This window comes from Camelina sativa, chromosome 14 (assembly GCF_030686135.1).
Source record: "Camelina sativa cultivar CO46 ecotype springtype chromosome 14, ASM3068613v1".
In the NCBI taxonomy this organism is placed as follows: Eukaryota; Viridiplantae; Streptophyta; class Magnoliopsida; order Brassicales; family Brassicaceae; genus Camelina; species Camelina sativa.
In genome coordinates, this window is record NC_141893.1 from 7104796 (window position 1) to 7122813 (window position 18018).

The 18018-nt window shown below is 37.0% G+C and overlaps 5 protein-coding genes across 9 annotated transcripts; 4 read left to right on the forward strand and 1 right to left on the reverse strand.

Moving 5' to 3' along the window:
* Window positions 1-63: 63 nt before the first annotated feature.
* LOC104743343 (uncharacterized) lies at window positions 64-2987 on the reverse strand. The gene has a single exon (XM_019235464.2). It carries the CDS (start codon window positions 2625-2627, stop codon window positions 288-290), a length of 2340 nt encoding a protein of 779 aa, XP_019091009.2. The 5' UTR covers window positions 2628-2987; the 3' UTR covers window positions 64-287.
* Window positions 2988-4722: 1735 nt separating this feature from the next.
* LOC109128786 (B3 domain-containing protein At1g16640-like) lies at window positions 4723-6669 on the forward strand. The gene is made up of 3 exons (XM_019235752.2): window positions 4723-4922; window positions 5333-5469; window positions 6340-6669. Exons 1-3 carry the CDS (start codon window positions 4854-4856, stop codon window positions 6542-6544), a joined length of 411 nt encoding a protein of 136 aa, XP_019091297.2. The 5' UTR covers window positions 4723-4853; the 3' UTR covers window positions 6545-6669.
* A 10-nt stretch (window positions 6670-6679) lies between these two features.
* On the forward strand, window positions 6680-10632 carry LOC104740345 (uncharacterized). Of its 3 annotated transcripts, none has more exons than XM_010460903.3 (12): window positions 6680-7181; window positions 7281-7376; window positions 7491-7574; window positions 7747-7821; window positions 8183-8263; window positions 8504-8643; window positions 8770-9000; window positions 9122-9296; window positions 9407-9490; window positions 9584-9713; window positions 9790-9941; window positions 10053-10632. In XM_010460903.3, the coding sequence occupies exons 1-12, from the start codon at window positions 7059-7061 to the stop codon at window positions 10233-10235; spliced, it is 1554 nt and encodes a 517-aa protein (XP_010459205.1). In that variant the 5' UTR covers window positions 6680-7058; the 3' UTR covers window positions 10236-10632. The 3 variants fall into 3 exon arrangements, 2 of the variants coding, with proteins under 2 accessions (XP_010459205.1, XP_087342513.1); XM_087486387.1 differs by having other exon boundaries at window positions 6936-7181; window positions 8775-9000; XR_015580842.1 differs by having other exon boundaries at window positions 6938-7181; window positions 9101-9296.
* A 693-nt stretch (window positions 10633-11325) lies between these two features.
* Window positions 11326-13962, forward strand: LOC104740347 (cold-responsive protein kinase 1). Of its 3 annotated transcripts, XM_087483492.1 has the most exons (8): window positions 11437-11697; window positions 11945-12029; window positions 12162-12277; window positions 12375-12585; window positions 12670-12913; window positions 13004-13154; window positions 13289-13655; window positions 13818-13962. In XM_087483492.1, the coding sequence occupies exons 2-8, from the start codon at window positions 11975-11977 to the stop codon at window positions 13901-13903; spliced, it is 1230 nt and encodes a 409-aa protein (XP_087339618.1). In that variant the 5' UTR covers window positions 11437-11697; window positions 11945-11974; the 3' UTR covers window positions 13904-13962. The 3 variants fall into 3 exon arrangements, with proteins under 3 accessions (XP_010459206.1, XP_010459207.1, XP_087339618.1); XM_010460904.3 differs by having other exon boundaries at window positions 11326-11697; window positions 13289-13912; XM_010460905.3 differs by having other exon boundaries at window positions 11339-11697; window positions 11951-12029; window positions 13289-13912.
* LOC104740349 (uncharacterized) lies at window positions 13757-18002 on the forward strand. The gene is made up of 10 exons (XM_010460910.3): window positions 13757-13909; window positions 14010-15322; window positions 15647-15776; window positions 15884-16380; window positions 16463-16543; window positions 16647-16751; window positions 16845-16958; window positions 17052-17135; window positions 17212-17283; window positions 17444-18002. The coding sequence occupies exons 2-10, from the start codon at window positions 15002-15004 to the stop codon at window positions 17702-17704; spliced, it is 1665 nt and encodes a 554-aa protein (XP_010459212.1). The 5' UTR covers window positions 13757-13909; window positions 14010-15001; the 3' UTR covers window positions 17705-18002.
* Window positions 18003-18018: the final 16 nt, after the last annotated feature.

Below are 18018 nucleotides of genomic sequence, written 5' to 3' on the forward strand. Positions count from 1 at the left end.
ACTTTTTTATTATCATCATGGTGTTTGAAAGTGTCCATCGTTTTACAATATACGAGAAGAGAATTCAGAAAAGATTAACAATATTATTTTATAACTAGACGAAAAGGTTCATCATATGTGTGGAGTACAATGTCTCAGACAATTCATAAAGCCAGAAACTTCAAAGGAGAAAATCAAAACTAAAAAGCAAAGATTCCCAAGAACGCAACATACTACTTAAGAGCTTCAGTGAGATGGAAAAGCTTCCTACCAATCAGTAGTTCATAAAGTCAAAAGCTAAATCTAACTCATTGTCCAGAATGTTGATGGTTCCTGATCCTGCTTGAACGCCTCACAGGTGTTATCATCTCTTTCTCTTTGTCACCACTTCTCTTTTGTATCTTCTCGTATGTTGTGAAACTCCCATATGAAACAGTGCCTATGGAGTATTCTGATGCCGAGGAAGCCATGGATTCGCCGCTATGATTACTCTTCTTGCCTCCTCCTCCGCTTTGATATTCTTTAAGATCATCTCTGTTGTTGCTGCAGCTGTGTAATGATTTGTTCTTACTGAAACTGAAGCTCATCTCAGAAGGGAATGATGATACCTCTCTTTCTCTATCATCACCAACTTCTTCTTCTTCTTCCTTGAAATTAAGTGAAGAAAGCCTTTCTTTGATCAGATTCTCTACTGGCACGTGCTCAACAGTTGCAGAGACTGTTGTTGGTTCACAATCTTCACGTTGTTGCATCTTCACTGGTTTTGTCATCTTCTTTGCTAATAAGAAACCAGCTGCTGCTGCTGCTGCAAGTAGAACCATCACAGTCGAAAACACGACTACCGCTTTCTTCTGATTACTCAACGCAATTCCCTCCGAACCTGCATCATTAACAGACTCACCAAACCCACTCTCTTCTTCTACTTCATTACCATCATGTTCTACATCTGTAACTTCTTCTGAAACACCGAAGCTAATTTCTCCAACACCTTCTTCTTCTGATACAGTTTCAGCATTGCCTACTTCTGTTTCTTTTTGCTGATGACCACTGATTGTAGCAGACTCCACATCATCATGCTGGTGGTGTGCATTGGATTCAGATTCTTCCATGTTCTTCTCATCGTTGTGGGTAAATCCAGTTTCAGATTCGTGACCTTCCTCGATGTTCTTCTGGTCATTTTCTTCATATTCTCTCTGCCGTTCAACAACTTCAGTTTCCTGGCCACCTTTGCCTTCTTCAGAAAGAGGTTCTGAATATATTTCACCTCCATTCACCTTGTTCTCAGCCTGCTCATCATATTCAAGACTGAATTCGCCACTGGTCTCCGGTTCTTCTTCAGGTTCCTGATGACCAACAATTTCTTCTTCTATATCCATTTCTGAGCTCCAGTCTTGGCTATCAACTAAGAACCCATCAACACTGATTTCACCACCAGTTGTCTGAAAAACAGAATCAGACAAACTTTTATCATCCAAAAGATTTGTCAAATTATGAAACTGAAAAGGACCATATCCCTCTTCCTCTCGTAGACTTGAGATCAGCTTATCAATATACACAAGAGATGATTCTGCGCACATCCTCAGCTTTTCACCCAACTGCTCAAAGCTCTCGCTTGCAGACATTACAATCTCTTTTGGGATGTGGAACTGATAGAAAGGTGAACCTTCAATGATGCTTGGTTGAGTAAATGCCACCGAAGAAACCAGCAACACATACGCCACACCAAGAACCATAATCCAACCAAGCAGCTTGGACATCTTGAAACGAGACTGTTTTGAAACCTGGTGAGTTTCTTCTTCAACGCTTTCACACACCACATCTACTTCTTTATCACTCTCTGCTGCTTCCAAACACTCTTCACCATCGACATCTAGAATCTCCTCTGTCTCTGCTTTTACTGCAACTTCTTGAGAATCAACTTCCTCTTCTTGCTGGCTATCCTCTGCTGACAAATCAGTCTCAGAAGAAGAGCTGAAAAGCTCCTCTAGCTGCTTGCACTCATTGAAACGAATTCTTGGATTCGGCTTGTAATGAAGAAACTGAGGCCTTGGTGACAAGTAGTTCTTCTTCGGATCATAAGGTGCCACCATAGGATCCACTTCATGAGACTCAAACACAGGGAACGTGTATGGAACAGAAGGAGGAGGAGGAGGAAGAGGGCTGATCTTGAAGCTTGAACCATCATCGCTCTTATTCTCAAGATTCTCATCGAGATCAGTTACAGTAATATCATCATACGATTCCTCCTTTTCATCGATGCGAATCTCGCCCCCAATGATGCTTATCACATCAGAGAATGAGACAGAAGATGATGACTTCACCTGATGATGTGCTTTGTCGAAGGATCGAGACATTTCGTTTTTATCAGACAAGATCTTCTTCCTCGGGGATGGGTTGATCTTAGAAACTGCTGAAATCGTCGGTGACATGAAGTGCTTGGAAACTTTGAGACCTTTGTTGACCACCACATTGGAGGAGATTAGATCCTTGTCGTTCTCTTTATCTCCGAACTCAACAAGATTGCTGCTCTCTTTACCAAGAGAGTTTCTCCGGGACGAATCTGCCGAGAACGGGTTGCCACGAAAACTCCTCCGCATCAAGTCTCCGGTCTCGGAGTTTCTGGGTTTAGGGTTTGGTCTGGAAGGCATTGAAGGAGAAGAGGAAGAAACAGAAACAGAGATATTGTTCTTCGCAGGAGAAGAAGAAGAAGCAATAATTTGAAAAATCACTTGTTAAATTATTACTTAACAAATCTCAGATCTTTTCTTTTTTATCGCTCGTTAAAGGAAAGAAAAAAAATTATCTAGAATCTGCAAGATTGTGAGAATGGCTTTTTAAGATCCCAAACTTTTGAAATTTTTTAAAAGAGATCGTAACGGCTAGTTCGTCTATTTATTTTATGTCACTGCAGAGATACTTTTTGTTTTGTTTTTGTTTCACCCCTCTTGTCTTTATATTTTTGCATCCCCAAGTTTTTCAAAGATCTCTCTATTGTCTTTCTCCCATAAACTTTAAATGTATATCTTTAACTCCTATGCTTCTTAATAGTGTTCATTGGAAATTTTTAATAGAATAAGGTTAAAAGGGCACATAATTTTAGTTTTTGTTCTAATTTTAAGGGATTTTATGAAGAATGTAGAAACAGTTGGAAGAAAATGGTATTTCTTAAAATATTGGGGGTCTGATTAAAAAGTAAAATTTTCAATTTATGTTGCCGGGAATGGTGGACCACGTGATATAATTTGACCGTTACGATGATGACACGTCTGATCCTTGTGGGTCTCGTAAAAGAAAAGAGCCGTTAAGAAACCATTTAATATAACAATTTGGATCAAATATGAAAAGCAGCTGTTGGGCCTATAAACTGATGAATTAGTTCAAGTAGCCATTATTAGGATGGTTGTAGTCTATTTATTTATTGGGCCTTTTTACTGAAAAACGGAAAAAATTCAGTTATCTACTACGGCCCATTTAGTTCACATCTTCTCTGACGTCAATCCCAAATTAAACTACCCCTTTGCTGTGTAAATCTCAAATCCCACATTAGTCATGACACTTTTTACAAATATCTGCAGTTATTAGTTTATTTCCCCAAGGATATCTTATTTTAATTTATTCTGTTTTATTTTTGTTAAAGACTTAATTTTGGGGTCTAAAGGGTTTCTTTTAAAAAAAAAAATAATTCAGATCAAATTTGGCTATTGAATCCTTACTTTATTTCCATTGGATATCTTATTCTTTTTATGATCATCTTTTGAATTAATTTTTGTCCAGAAGGTAAAATAATTATTACTGAAGGGTTCCTTTTTTTTTTTCTCATAATTCAGCCTTAGGTTTATGAACATATATGTATTTACGGCTTATGAGCGTACATGAGAACTGATCCAAAAAACAAAATTGAAAGGTCTGTAGTAGTAATCAATTTACAAACATAATTAATCAGAACCAATGGTTTGTAGTAGTAATTAGAACGAATCTTATCACAAGTTTATGCCGAAACAGGATCCAAAAAAAAAACACTTCCTTAGCAAATATTTTTTTTTAAAAAGCCATTAAAAAGAAAACGAAAAAGAAAAAGAGGTAAGGGGAGAGGGGGAGATTCAGATGGTAGTGCATGATGGAATGATCATCAATGATGGTCAGAGTTGGATTGTTCTATGGAATCATCTTTCATCATCATTATCATCCCCTCTCTCTCTTCTATTCACTATTTTTTACAAAATAAAAACAAACACAAAAAAAAATCGATTTGTATATTTTACTGAAGAACCAACGCTACTTCTACAGATCGACAAAGAACTTTTCAAGAAAAAAAAAACCGAATCGAGGTTTACAAAAAAAAACCTTTTTAACATTGAAATTTCTAGAGCTGAAACTATTTTGAAGAGAACTATGCATCGTACAACTAAAGATCTGAGGCTTATATAGCGGAGAACTCTAGGGTTTTTGAGTTGCTAGCTCGAGGCTCGTTACTGGGCTAATGGGTTGTATCATTTAGCCCAATAATAAGAGCTCATCGGTGATGGGCCTAGTGAAATTAGAAAAGCAGTGTGAGAGTGAGACTGGTCAAAAGGTGTGGCAAGGTGTTTTAATAATATGACATCAATTCCTTACTTCAGAAAACGACAAATTAAATTTTCCTATCTTTTTCATTTACAAATAAAATTTAATAAAGTAGTTGGTGAGAAAATTGAATAGTCGATTAGTCACACCATTAAAGCTCAATGTCCCTGTCTCAACCCTTTTAAAACAAAAGGGTTGTTTTAAAAGTGTCTTCTCTTTCCATAAACTACAGACCTCTCTTTGTTCCTTTCTCTTCCATCTCTGGACTTCTTTGCTCGTAGCTACATTTGGTCTCTCACTCTCTCTTTTCCATGGCTGCCATTAGTAGTGAGGTTCGGTTTGTGAAGGCTTTCATCTCGCAGAAGTCATCTAAATCATTTGTGAGAATCTCTTCCTTCCTTCCTTCTTAAAAAGATGTGTGTGTAAATGTTTCTGTTTTTAGGGTAAACTGTTTTATTTAAACTCTATATATAATATATGGAGCTAAGAACTAATTAAGGTCCTATAAATCTCTTTCTCTAGCTTCAAATTAGCAAAAATATACAAGTTCAAAGCTTTCAATTGCCTTTTGTGTAGATTCAAGAAGTTATAGACTCTCTTTACTGAATCTTGCAAGATTTAAACTGAAATTATGTGTTTTGCTCTAGCTGCTGAAACCAAACATCTCTTTGGTAGTGTAAACACCAATAGTACTCAGATTTCAAACTAGAGTTTCTTGTTTCTGCGTTGCTGGTCTTGTCTCCTCCTTCCTAAGATTTGTTTTGTTTTTCTGTTCTGTGTTTGATTTTAGGCGATTCCATTGGGATTTAACGAATACTTTCCAGATCCATTGCCAATTACGGTGGACCTCCTAGACTATAGTGGGAGATGTTGGACGGTTAGAATGAAGAAAAGAGGAGACAAAGTGTTGCTAACACTTGGTTGGGAGTATAGCTGTCAATTGGGCGGGCCGCCCATGTCCATGTCCATATACGTAAGGGCTGACCATGGTCAGACCAAAAAATAAATAGTCTATTTGAGCATTTGATCATTTTTGTCTATTGACCATATAGGCTTAACCAAATGAACAATGGGTTGCCCACTTACCAAAATGAGAAATTCCATTTACAACTAAATAATTTTAAATTATTATATTTTACATTTATAAATTTTTATTTTCATAAAATACATTTATAATTTTTTTTTCATAAAACAGATAAATTATTGTATTTGCGGAAAAGTGATTTTACGATTTTAGCGGGAAAACACAGTTTTACAATTTTGGCGGGAAAATGTAATTTTACGGTTTTGGCGGGAAAACACAATTTTACGGTTTTGGCAAAAAATGTGGATACTCTAATTTTGGTTTTGAGGAGAAATTGTAATTACATAATTTTCCACCAAACTCATAATTTTAGAAGAGAAATAACAAAAAAAAATTAGATTTTATAAAAAAAACAACAAAATAAAATTCAGATTTTATAAAAGAAAATAACAAAAATAATACTCAGATTTTATAAGTGAATAACAACAAAAATAAATTCAGATTTTATAAAAGAAAATAACAAAAATAAAACTCAGATTTTATAAGTGAATAGCAAAAAAAAATTACAAAAATAAAATTCAGATTTTATAAGTGAATAACAATAGAAAAAAAAATAGGCTGTCTATGGTCATGACCATTTGGAAATGGTCTTAATGGGCATGAACACTTTGTGGACCATTGTCCATTGGGACTGTCCAACTTTGGCCCATGCAAAAGAATGTCCACATAGACTCGCCCAAATGGTCCATGGACGGACCATTTGACAGCTCTAGTTGGGAGAATTTTGTAAGAGATAACAATCTCGAAGATGGCAAGTACTTGAACTTCATCTATGACTGCGATAGGACCTTTTATGTTATCATATCTGGTCATGACATGTGTAGCGAGTTCAGAGACTTTCCTCAAGTCGTTGTAGATGTTGATGACTATGCAACCGGTGAAGATGATGAAGAAGTTGAAGAACAAAAACAAAAGTAAAAATAGACTTAAACTTGGATCTATATCCATCCATGGAGGGGGAAGCAAATGTTGCTTTTAAGTTATAGTAATCAGTTTTTATATTTGGATTTATGTAACCAGATGTTTAGTTTAAGTATCATGAATACTCTCTTGGTATCTTCTACATTATGTGTTTAGAACATGGTTTATAAAATTGACTGCCTTTTGTAATCTTTCTTTGTGATAATTGCATTTGGTGAAGAAGAGTGTAACAAGAGAATGTGTTTGGTAGTAACAGAAGAATACTATTGTTCATCTGATAGTGGTGTGGTGACATGAATCTAAACCTTCCATCCCAGTCAGAGTTTCTTGAAGATGGGTGTTATTTGTTTACGAATAAATAAATGTGGGGGTAAATTGAATCAATTTCAAAGTTACGAGGTAGTTTTTAGAAAACATGTAGACGGCTTGTTTCTTCTCAGTTCAATTTGGTCGGCGTTTGGCGGCGGAAACTAGGATCTCCATCGTTACTGCTACTCAGGTCATCGGGAAAATGAAGAGCAGCAAGTATTCTTGCAACACGAGAGCCGAAACCCTAGAATGGATCACCGCCATTATCGATTTCCTTCAACCTTATTCTTTCCTAATCAGTGCTCACGTTGTCAATTTCTTCAAGGTATGTATGGTCGGTGATTTGAAACAAAAATCTGAAATTTTTATCTTCCAGCTGGGTTGTGTTGTGTTGTGTGAGTTGATTGATGGGTTTTGTTTTCAGGATAAACAATGGGAAGCTGTTGATGAGGAATGGATGAGTTGCTTAAAGGATGAGAAGCCAGAAAACATTCTTCTTATCCCCTCCGGTGGTGTCCAGGTAAAGTTCTGTTCTTATATGATTGAGATGTTTGATTAAAAGGGTACATTTTTTTTAACTATGCTTGATGGTATGCGTCTGAAATTATTTTGTGTTATTGGATTTGTTTATTAGGATCACTGGCCTGCTTCACTCAAAGACTTTATTCACACGTTGCGGTCTCTATCGTTTCCTAGAGAGCAAGCGGATTTACAGGCGGTACTGTTTTTTCTTTGCTCTACATTTAACATTCTTTGAATTGTATTGCGGTAGGAGTTTCTCCATGTTAACTTCCTCTGGGAGTGTATGAATACTGAAGGTGGTATGTGTTTTACTTCTTTCTGCTGTATCTAGACTGCATCAAGGTTAATTATTTTTTTACTTTTGGCAGATACTTGCAGATGTGGATATGGTACCGCTTAGCACTGTTCTTTCACAGGGCATGAATCTAAAGAAAAAACATGAGGTATATTGTTATTATCACTTTCCTAGGTGAATTTCCATGTCTTTCTGTAGTATGTCTTCTTTGGATATGGACCTTCAGTAGTATGATTTGGTGACTAACCCCAACTTAAATTGAAAAGAGATGATCAATGTTTTGTAACTGTTCTGGTCTATTTACCAAAAGAACCCGGAAAAGTCATTTGTCACTTCACATGTAAAATAGAAAATTTAAGCCGTGATGATCACCAAAAGCTCTTAGCATTTATAGAGTTTTTCTTGGGAGTAAACCTATGTTTTACTATCTGTTAAATGTATCTTCATGTACCTTCTACTGGTCACTTTGTTTGAATGGATCTGTAAGTCACTTATAAAGGTTCATGCAGGTTGAAGTTCTTTCCGCTGTTGTTAGTTCAGTCGTTAACAGTGTTGGAGCTCCTACTGTCGTTGATGTCGGCTCTGGTCAGGTATCTTCAGTTCCTTTCTCATGTTTAGCAGTGTTGGAGCTCCCTTTGCCATAATTTGCGTGGTTACTTTTGTTTGCTGCATTGATAAATTCTCTTTCTGGTTGTCTAATGAATATTTCCTTTGATGATTTTTGCTTTATATTTGAGTTTTAGTAACTTTGTAGTTTATAGTTTTAACTAATTGTGTTAAATAACATCATTGGCAAATATGTTGTTCACTTGTTAAAAATATTATTTCAGGGTTATCTAGCGCAGGTTCTTTCGTTCCAATATAAGCACTCAGTGGTTGCAATTGATTCTTCTTCTCATCACGGAAAGGTAACAGATGCACGTGCAGCACGTATCAGAAAGCATTTTGCAGCACAGATGCGTAAATCTGGGTAAGGGACTAGCAGATTATAATTTTTATATTTAAACATTTTACAAAGTAACAGATGGTCCTTATTCTCGATGCACATTTCTGGTCTTTTATACTTGTTGATGCTACTTAACCTTTTCACTGTTAGTTCAGGAAACAATTGCCCTGATGTTCCAATGACGATTACATGCCGTGTATTATCTACAGAGATGTTGAAAGCCTTGACTGATGTTCCTCTGGAGAAATATGACTTGGATTCAAATGCAAGTGCGTTGAATGAATGTCCAAGGAGATCACTATCACTTGATGCAAACAGATCTTGTTCACTTGTTCTTGCTGGCCTTCATGCATGTGGAGATCTATCTGTTACAATGTTGAGGTTAGTTGGAATGCTTGCTGTAATTGTTTCACCGGTGTTTTCTGTTATCTTCTGAACACATTATTAGTTTGGTCCTGATTGTCCCTAAACACTGAAACAGTGTGCTAACTTGACTCGTCAGGACTTTTATGGAGTGTGAAGAAGTAAAAGCAGTAGTGAGCATTGGCTGCTGTTACAATTTATTATCTGAAAAGAGCAGTGAGAATTCTTGTTCCAAATGTGGTTTTCCTATGAGCGCTGGACTCAAATTCTTGAACTTTTCGCTTGGCAAAAATGCACGTGATCTGGCTTGTCAGGTATAGTCCATTATTTTATCTCTTTTGGATGCTGCAACATTTTTGTTTTATATCATAATGTTTCTTCTCAGTAATCTAATTTTGTAAAGAACTCACATGTGTTCTCTCAGAGTGCTGAGAGATGGAGCAGCTTAGGAGAAGATGCTGGTCTGCAGAATTTCGAGTTGCATTCTTTTCGTGCAGCTTTTCAAATGGTAATATAGGTTTGGTTCTGTTTGTGAATAGACTTTTTGTAAATCGGATCTGAATTTATAGCAACAAGTAACAAATCTATTTACTCTTTGAAGGTTCTCTCACAACATTATCCAGAGGTTTTGGCGACGAGTCCTTCCATTGGGCGCCAAGGGAAGGCATTCCGCCGTCAACAGCAAAGAAAAGCCCTCGAAACCCCAGCAACAGTTGATAACACTAGGAAAGGTCAGTAGGCCGATGGATTAGACTTTATAATAAATGAGACCAAGATCACTTTTTTAATATCTATAGTACACTGCAGACACCGATGACAAGAACTCCATGAGGCAGACAAGCTCGAATTCGTGTTCTTCTTTCGAGAAGTTTTGCCTGTCAGCATTTTCCCGCCTGAATCTAGAACATCCTCAAGATCTCGACCTGGATGCCACATGGAACGAAGCTGATGCATTCTCTGTAAGCTATTTCTCATCCTCTCTTGCATTCTCCTCTGTCCCTGATTCTCATACATTGATGGATGCTTGTATTTGGTGTTGTCAAACTTTATAAAAAATGAAAAAAATGCAGGAACTGATAGGGCCGTACTGGTCTATTAGAGCTGCATTAGGACCAGTGCTTGAGACATTAATCTTGCTTGATAGACTTATGTTTCTCCAAGAACAAGGCGAGTCCATTAAAGTTATGATGCTTCCCATATTTGATCCCAGCATCTCACCTAGGAATGTCGCCATTATTGCTAGAAGACTTTGACACCTAAAACTTTAAAAACCTCTCTTTTGATTCTGTTGGAATTGACGTTGAAGTTTTTTTTTTAATAATACATGTTGGTTTCATTTATAAAACTTCACTGAGCTGTGAAAAGAGAGAGAGAGAGAACTCATCTGAAGAGTAATTAAAGAACCTTTGGCTTCTTGTTTTAGCTGTCCTTCATTTTCGTGGTGTGAACACATGTCCCATTATTTCCGCCCGTCTCGCCGTGACGATTCCTCCTGACGACGAGTAGAACAAAAGAAAGAAATTGTGATAAGGTTTCCTTCCTTTGACTTTTTGACCCGTGTTAGGCTCTCTAATTACTGTCGTTGTTTATGTATTTCATCATCTAACGCTATATTTTATTTCTTATTTTAATGGATGCATCATTGAAACTTCTCATATATATATATATATATATATTTTAATACAACTGTACAAGCAATGCTGTTTTGTATTGGTTAAACACGTTTTCACATTATAACGTGTTAAATAGACTCTTAACGCATCAATTAAAGGTTTCAAATCAAGAAGATGCAAATAACCTAGTCCTACTAGACGATGTTACAACATCACTAATACAAAAATTATGGACTGTTAATCGTCATACTTATCTTTTAGTATAGTAACTTATATTTTCACAAACAAATCATAAGATATTAAGATTATAGTGTTTGTAGTTCCAATATTTCAATATTTTGTAACTACATTTTTCACTTGACATATTACAGAAATAAAATTATGTCAATACACTTGATCGCGTTGAACTGTGTGAAGAATATTTATATTAGAATAAAAATAGAAATAGTACAAAAACATAATCATGTTGGATCTTTTTGACAAAAGATGCTGGATTTTTTTTCTTTTTCTGACTATACATGTTGAAAAAATTTATTGCAATATTATAATCAAAAAGACAAATAATTAGCTCCAACTATAAATGAACTAGACAATAGTTTAAAAAAAACACAATATTTATGCCCATAAAAGAGAAAGAATTATGGGCAATGAGGCCATGACTGAAGCATAAAGTTAATGAATAATGAAGGAGTCAATAATTAAAAATTGAATCATATAATTCATAAAAGGCATTTTAAACACGAGGACAAAAAAAAATTAAGGAAAAAAAAAAAAGAGAGTAGATTTGGTCGTCGGAGCAAGCAACGTATTAAATGCTGACGTCTGGCTACGTTTGAAGGGCATTGACTTTTACCCGCCACCATTACAAGACGAAGACGGTCTTCCTTAATGTATTATTTCATTCATTCGTCTTTTAGTCTCCCATTTCAACAAATCCGTAATCTGATCTTCACACACGGCGAGGGACAAAGGACTCTCATCTCTCGTAATAAAGACGCAGCCTTTTTATACCAACTCTTCCCAAGTAGCATCAAGTTTCTCTCTCTCTCTCTCTTTTGGTTTTGCTTCAGCAGCGCTCTTCCAAATTTAGGATTTTTCTGAGGTGGGTTTCTCCTATTTTCTTTCTAATCTCGGTAGTCTGCTTCTGTTTCTAGCTTTTGTTCTGAATCTTGACAAAACCCAAATTCCAAGTTCACAGCTTTTCTAATTTTTTTGGTCCTCCCACTACTAGGGTTTCTGACTTGGACTGTGATTCTATTGAGTAATTGAGTAGTAATTGAAATCGATCTGTGGTTGTTTTACTAGTTAGAAGTCAAATCTCTTAATTGCTTCTGGTTAATTCATGGCAGAAACAGGTCACAGGTCTCTGTCTTACATTGATGGGCTGCTCCTGGTTCGCATGTCTGAGTGGAGAAGCTAGAGAAGTTGACGGAGGTACAGATACATACATGATCTAGGGTTTTTTTAAAATAGGATGATTACTTATTTAAAAGTATGGAATGTTAATCCTGTATACTCCTCCTGTTTCTGGGTGTCTCTAACTTCAAGTGCTTGATATGTATACAGAAATAGCAGCGATAGACAACGTAAAGATATTCAAATATAGAGAGATACGTCAGGCCACTGATGATTTCAGTGCTGAAAATAAAATTGGAGAAGGAGGTTTTGGTTCTGTGTACAAGGTGAATGAGATAATTAACTCAGTTGCTTCAATCTTCTTTTTTCACATTCTCTCTTTCATGTTTTTAACTCTTTTGGAAACAAAATTTCAATGTTTAGGGCCGTCTAAAAGATGGAAAGCTAGCGGCTATCAAAGTCCTCTCGGCTGAGTCAAGACAAGGTGTAAAAGAATTCTTGACTGAGATCAATGTGATATCCAAAATACAGCATGAGAATTTGGTTGAGTTGTATGGATGCTGCGTGGAAGGGATTCACAGGATTCTTGTTTACAATTTTCTTGAGAACAATAGTCTTGATAAGACGCTTCTAGGTGAGTCTCTTTAGTTTCTCACTTTTTAAGTGTCAGCTTCTCTGGCTTTGTAATGTTATTCCTAACCAGATGAAAGTTTTTCAGCTGGCGGCTACACTCGGAGTGGGATACAGTTTGATTGGAGTAGTCGGGCCAATATTTGCGTTGGGGTTGCTAAAGGTCTTGCCTTTCTTCATGAAGAAGTACGGCCACACATAATCCATAGAGATATCAAAGCAAGCAACATTCTACTCGACAGATATCTATCTCCTAAGATCTCTGATTTTGGACTCGCTAGGCTTATGCCACCTAACATGACTCATGTCAGCACTCGTGTCGCTGGTACAATGTGAGTTCCATATGTTTCTTTCTCCCTTTTCCCTAATTCCCCACTAAAAACTGCAGGTCTTAACATGTATTCACACCTGTTTTTGGGCAGTGGTTATTTAGCACCTGAGTATGCGGTTAGGGGACAGTTGACGCGTAAAGCGGATATATACAGCTTTGGAGTCCTTTTGATGGAGATAGTCAGTGGAAGAAGTAACAAAAACACCCGGTTACCCACGGAGTATCAATATCTTCTGGAAAGAGTAAGTCTTGCTACTCATCAGAATTGGTCATTCTTGCATTTAGCGTATGTTTAGCCAGATGAATCCGCATGATCGATCTTACCCTTCTTTAAGCTCTTGTTTTGGAAAGCTAACCTCCTTTTACATTTCAACAGGCTTGGGATCTTTATGAGCGGAATGAGCTCGTGGATCTAGTTGATTCAGGTTTAAATGGAATCTTTGACGCAGAGGAAGCTTGTCGGTACCTAAAAATCGGTCTTTTGTGCACGCAAGACAGTCCTAAGCTAAGACCAAGTATGTCCACAGTGGTGAAGTTTCTAACAGGGGAGAAGGGTATAGACTACAAGAAAATAAGCAGACCGGGTTTGATATCTGATTTCATGGATTTGAAAGTGAGAGGACCGGTGGCAACAAAGGCAGAACAAGTGAACAGACAAAACTACACAAACCCTTCTTCATCAAATGCCTCGTCTAGAGATCACTCAAATGCTTACTCATCAGGCGCTTCATCAGCTAATGCTGGTAATACATTCAGCAGTACCATTTGAAAAAGAAAAAAAACAATAAATCCCTTTTTTCAAAATTTTCTTTGATTTCTGTTTTTGAGATGTAAACGGGAAAAGGAGGAGTTTGATGTTTCTGCGTCTTCTCTTCTTTTTCTTCTTTCTTTTGGTTTTCTGTTAGATTTTGAGCTGATAACGACTGCAGAAAAGGTGGTCTCTGGCTCGCTGTTGTTCAAGTCGTCTTACATCTGCAAAACAGAGATTTGAGTGTATGTATGTATGTGTGTATATATCCATAGAATGAAGTTTGAATCTGTTTCTCTCTATTTAGTAGCTTCAACTGCCTTGCTTGAATGAGTTTTATTAAAACCAGGAGGTTAAACCAATTCCGGTCCGATTGAATCCCATCTCCTCGGTTTGATTTAACGGTTCAAGAGCTCTGGTTCTGTTAAGTCGTAGGACCCACAAAATTCCGGTAATAGTATCACTTAATCCTTTTTTCCGGTAATAATAGTATCACTTAATCCAATTCCAAAAGAATATGATTCATTCGCTAAGAAGTAACAACTAAAGGTTAAATATTTAAGTGTTGCCTTCGTCTCTAATCTCTGTCTCTATACGCCACTGTCTTCTCTTTCTCCTCGAACAACTTTTATTGAATCTTTTAAAAGGTTTCTTCTTTTCATCTTTTTCATGAGCTCTTTTTGGGGTTTCATGTTTCCCGAGCTTATCTTTACTGTTGTTGTAACCAATTTTGCTTTAATAAACTAAAGCTCGTTGCTTCTTCTTCTTTTTCCTTTTTCTTTCACTCTCTTTCTCTCTCTCTCTCTCTCTATCCACTCTACACCGACTCGGTGAAATGCTCTAAAGAACCTATTTTGTTTTCTGGGTCTGCGTTGTTCCGCCGGAAAATACTCCGATTGATTAAGCTTCTTGGATCTGAGTTGAGGTTATGTACTGAACTGGATTGTTGTTGGGTAATTTTAGGGTTTTGTGAGAATTGATTTCTGAAAAGAGGGGAAGAAAGGTTCTGGGATATTCTGGAGGTTACTTTTCCTTTTTGTATGTTTCTTCTTTGCTGGGGAAAACTTGTATCTGAAGGGATATGCGTTGAACGAATAAGCTTAAAGCCGGGTTTTGCTGTCTTTTATCTGCTAATTATGTTTTGTTGTATCTTCTCTCTCTTGGGAAGACCAGTTGAATAAGCTACGAGCCTAATGTATCTTCTAGTGATCAAAGCAATGGCTGAGAAGCTAGATTTCTTGATATTCCAGGTTTTTCAGTGCCATTGTTCTTTCTGCTATCAATTTACCTGAGCTTTGGTTTTGGAGGACGATTTTAGGGTTCTTATTATTTTATCTAGCTATGGAGGATATAGGATTGGTTAAGCAAGGTTTGATATGGTTGCAGTCTCAGAAACATGTATGCTCATGGGTTTGTGCTGCAACTCGATGTTTTGGGGAAAGGACAGAAGCTTTGGCAGAGCGTCATTGGCCACTAGTGTGCCGTGGATGTGGGAAGCTTTTAGGGTTGCTTAGTTTATCGTTTGTTTACTGGAAAGACTGCATTTTGAGGGGTTTCCAGTCCAGTGCTAAATTTGGTTCAGCTGCTTTGCTCCTGATAATGTGGAGTTGCTTCCTTAGCCTGACTTCACTATCTTGCTTGGTTTATGTTCTGCTTGGTATGGTAAGGCCTCTAGACCCCTTTGAATTCTTGATTCTGAAGTTATATCTTTAACTAGTGTAGATTGCTAGGTGTGCTGAGAGCGAGTGCCTAAGCAGATCTCTTATATGGCCTTAGTTGTATGAGGGAGAATTAATATTGAAAATTATCTTGAAGGCAAAACACAGAAAGGCGATATATTGATCTTAGAAGTTATTTGAGTTTTTCTGTTAAATTTACATTTAACTTGTAGATTTGGCTGCAGTGCTTCACTGATCACTTATCAAGTGGTATTGAGTTATGCATAAAAACAGTTGAGTCTCACATATATCTGATTTACCATCGCAGGCAGCTGCTGGTGCTGTTGTCTTGTACTTGGGTCGCACTCCTGGGATCTTCATTGTAGGACTATTTGGAATTTTGATTTTGTGGATGTACGCTAATTTTTGGATCACCGGAACATTATTTATAGTTGGAGGCAAGTGTCAATATTTCTTTTCCAGAAAGTCTTATTATGTCATAGTTATCTTAATACTGTTTTTGTCTCTTTCATACAGTGTTAATGTCTGTAGTTGTTTGAATCAGGTTATTTGTTCTCCTTGAATCACGCACGGGTGGTGGTTCTTATGGCGACGATGTACGCAATGTACTGTGTCAAAGTCAGACTTGGATGGCCTGGAGTTACTCTCTCAATGAATCTTGCATTCTTGTCCAACGATATATTTATTCGTCTTCTTCAATGGTGTGATAGTGTTAGTGAAAAAACACAAGCGGAGGAACCAAAGAAACCTGAAAGTGTAATAGATGATGAGTTTCCAGGAGAGTTTGAGTATTCTTCTGTTCCTGTTGAAGAACCTGAGAAAAAGGTTCATGAAGATAAGTCGTCCACTAAGCCAGCATCACCGTCAACTGTTGTTAGTAACATGAAGGAGATTTCTAGTGTTAAGGTAGTTAAAATAGAAACGGATTCAGCTGATGAAATGAAAAGAATACTTCATAGTTTAAATCACTATGAAGCTTTGGGAATCCCTCGGTATAAAAAGATTGATGACGCACTGCTTAAGAAAGAGTATAGAAAGAAGGTCTGTTTTCTTGGCTTCTGAGCTCTCTCTGCTAATGAATTAAGTTTGTTCTAATTTGTGTGCTGTGTTTTACTTTATATAGGCAATGCTGGTTCATCCGGATAAGAATATGGGAAGTCCTTTGGCAAGTGACTCATTCAAGAAACTTCAAAGTGCTTACGAGGTTATTCCTGAAAAATGGATCCGTGACCAGTTGTTTTCCGCTTAGATTTTGCTCAATTTATTTTCTATTTTGAATATTGATACATGGAAGGTTGAATTTGCAGGTTCTTTCTGATTCTGTCAAAAGGAGAGATTACGATGAGCAGTTAAAGAAAGAAGAAATAAGGACCAAGAGTGTCTGTCAGACCTCGCACGCTTCTTCGCATCAGGTAGTTGAAATAATCTGTGAGATTTCTTTGCGTCCTGTGTTGTTCTATTGTTTTCCTATAAAAGGTGATGAAAAGAATTTATAATTTCTTCAGAATGTTCCGGGTTATCGATCCGAAGAGTCAAGGCGCATACACTGTACGAAATGCGGGAATTCACACATTTGGATATGTACAAACAGGAGTAAGGCAAAGGCCAGATGGTGTCAGGTTAGCCAACTCACACTTCTCATTCCCGAGCATTTTGAGTTCAAATTCCTCCTCGGAACATTTAATTTGTTTTAATGGTTATTCCTGTTATAGGAGTGTGGTCAATATCATCAAGCCAAAGATGGTGATGGATGGGTTGAACACAAAGGGACCCTGGTATTCGAGAAAGCACATAAGGTTAGGCTTTCAGGTTTTTAGTCCTAGTTTGTTTATTGGTAATGATGAATTAATTGTTATATATCATGTGCTGTAGATTGAAATACCACGAGCATTTGTTTGTGCGGAGGGCAAAATCTTTGATGTGTCCGAATGGGCTATTTGCCAGGTTGGTGTTTTCATTCTTTACAAGTAACCAGATGCGATAACTCTCTCTTCAGAATTATTTGGTTAGACTGATAAGACAGAGATTTGAGATAACTACTTTAAGACTTTTCTGTTACTGCATGTGAACTTGATGATATGTATATACTTTATTTTCATTGAAGGGAATGGCGTGTAGACCGAACACACACAGACCAAGTTTCCACGTGAACATGGTTGGTTTAGAAAAGGCAACCCAGAGATCAAACTCGAGCAGGTTCCCTTGGGATCTAGATGTGGAGATGATGGATGAGGATGAGGAAGAGTTTGAGTTATGGCTTCAACAAGCACTAGCTTCTGGTCTCTTCTGTGAGACATCAAAACGCAGAAAAAGCTGGAGTCCTTTCAAGTTAACCAAGAAACAATCGCGACGAACATCAACTTGACCCAAGAACAACAACACAATTAACAACAATGGCAAGATCAACAGCAAGGGCATTTCATCGCTTGTTCTTTACGACAACTGAAAATGAGGGAAGATATGAAGGAATTACCCTGAAAAGGAAACAACTTGAAAGGTGCCAATGAAGAAGAAAGGGACATGGAAAAGCATGAACCTAATCGTTGGATGATCATTTTTGGATCCCTTCTTTGTAAATGAAATCGAAAACTATTGTAACGAGAAAGTTTATGACAATTCAATATCTGAAGAAACGTTTTAGTTAGTGAAGTTTGAATCTTTTATATGTTTTTTTGTTTG

Coding starts and splice junctions, on each gene's coding strand:
- LOC104743343 (XM_019235464.2), bottom strand. CDS start 2,627: ATGCCTTCCAGACCAAACCCTAAACCCAGAAACTCCGAGACCGGAGAC.
- LOC109128786 (XM_019235752.2), top strand. CDS start 4,854: ATGGCTGCCATTAGTAGTGAGGTTCGGTTTGTGAAGGCTTTCATCTCG. Junction 4,923..5,332: donor AGAAGTCATCTAAATCATTT/GTGAGAATCTCT, acceptor GTTTGATTTTAG/GCGATTCCATTGGGATTTAA. Junction 5,470..6,339: donor TTGCTAACACTTGGTTGGGA/GTATAGCTGTCA, acceptor TGACAGCTCTAG/TTGGGAGAATTTTGTAAGAG.
- LOC104740345 (XM_010460903.3), top strand. CDS start 7,059: ATGAAGAGCAGCAAGTATTCTTGCAACACGAGAGCCGAAACCCTAGAA. Junction 8,644..8,769: donor GCACAGATGCGTAAATCTGG/GTAAGGGACTAG, acceptor TTTCACTGTTAG/TTCAGGAAACAATTGCCCTG. Junction 9,714..9,789: donor AGTTGATAACACTAGGAAAG/GTCAGTAGGCCG, acceptor AGTACACTGCAG/ACACCGATGACAAGAACTCC.
- LOC104740347 (XM_087483492.1), top strand. CDS start 11,975: ATGGGCTGCTCCTGGTTCGCATGTCTGAGTGGAGAAGCTAGAGAAGTT. Junction 12,030..12,161: donor AGCTAGAGAAGTTGACGGAG/GTACAGATACAT, acceptor ATATGTATACAG/AAATAGCAGCGATAGACAAC. Junction 13,155..13,288: donor ATCAATATCTTCTGGAAAGA/GTAAGTCTTGCT, acceptor ACATTTCAACAG/GCTTGGGATCTTTATGAGCG.
- LOC104740349 (XM_010460910.3), top strand. CDS start 15,002: ATGGAGGATATAGGATTGGTTAAGCAAGGTTTGATATGGTTGCAGTCT. Junction 16,544..16,646: donor AACTTCAAAGTGCTTACGAG/GTTATTCCTGAA, acceptor TTGAATTTGCAG/GTTCTTTCTGATTCTGTCAA. Junction 17,136..17,211: donor TATTCGAGAAAGCACATAAG/GTTAGGCTTTCA, acceptor CATGTGCTGTAG/ATTGAAATACCACGAGCATT.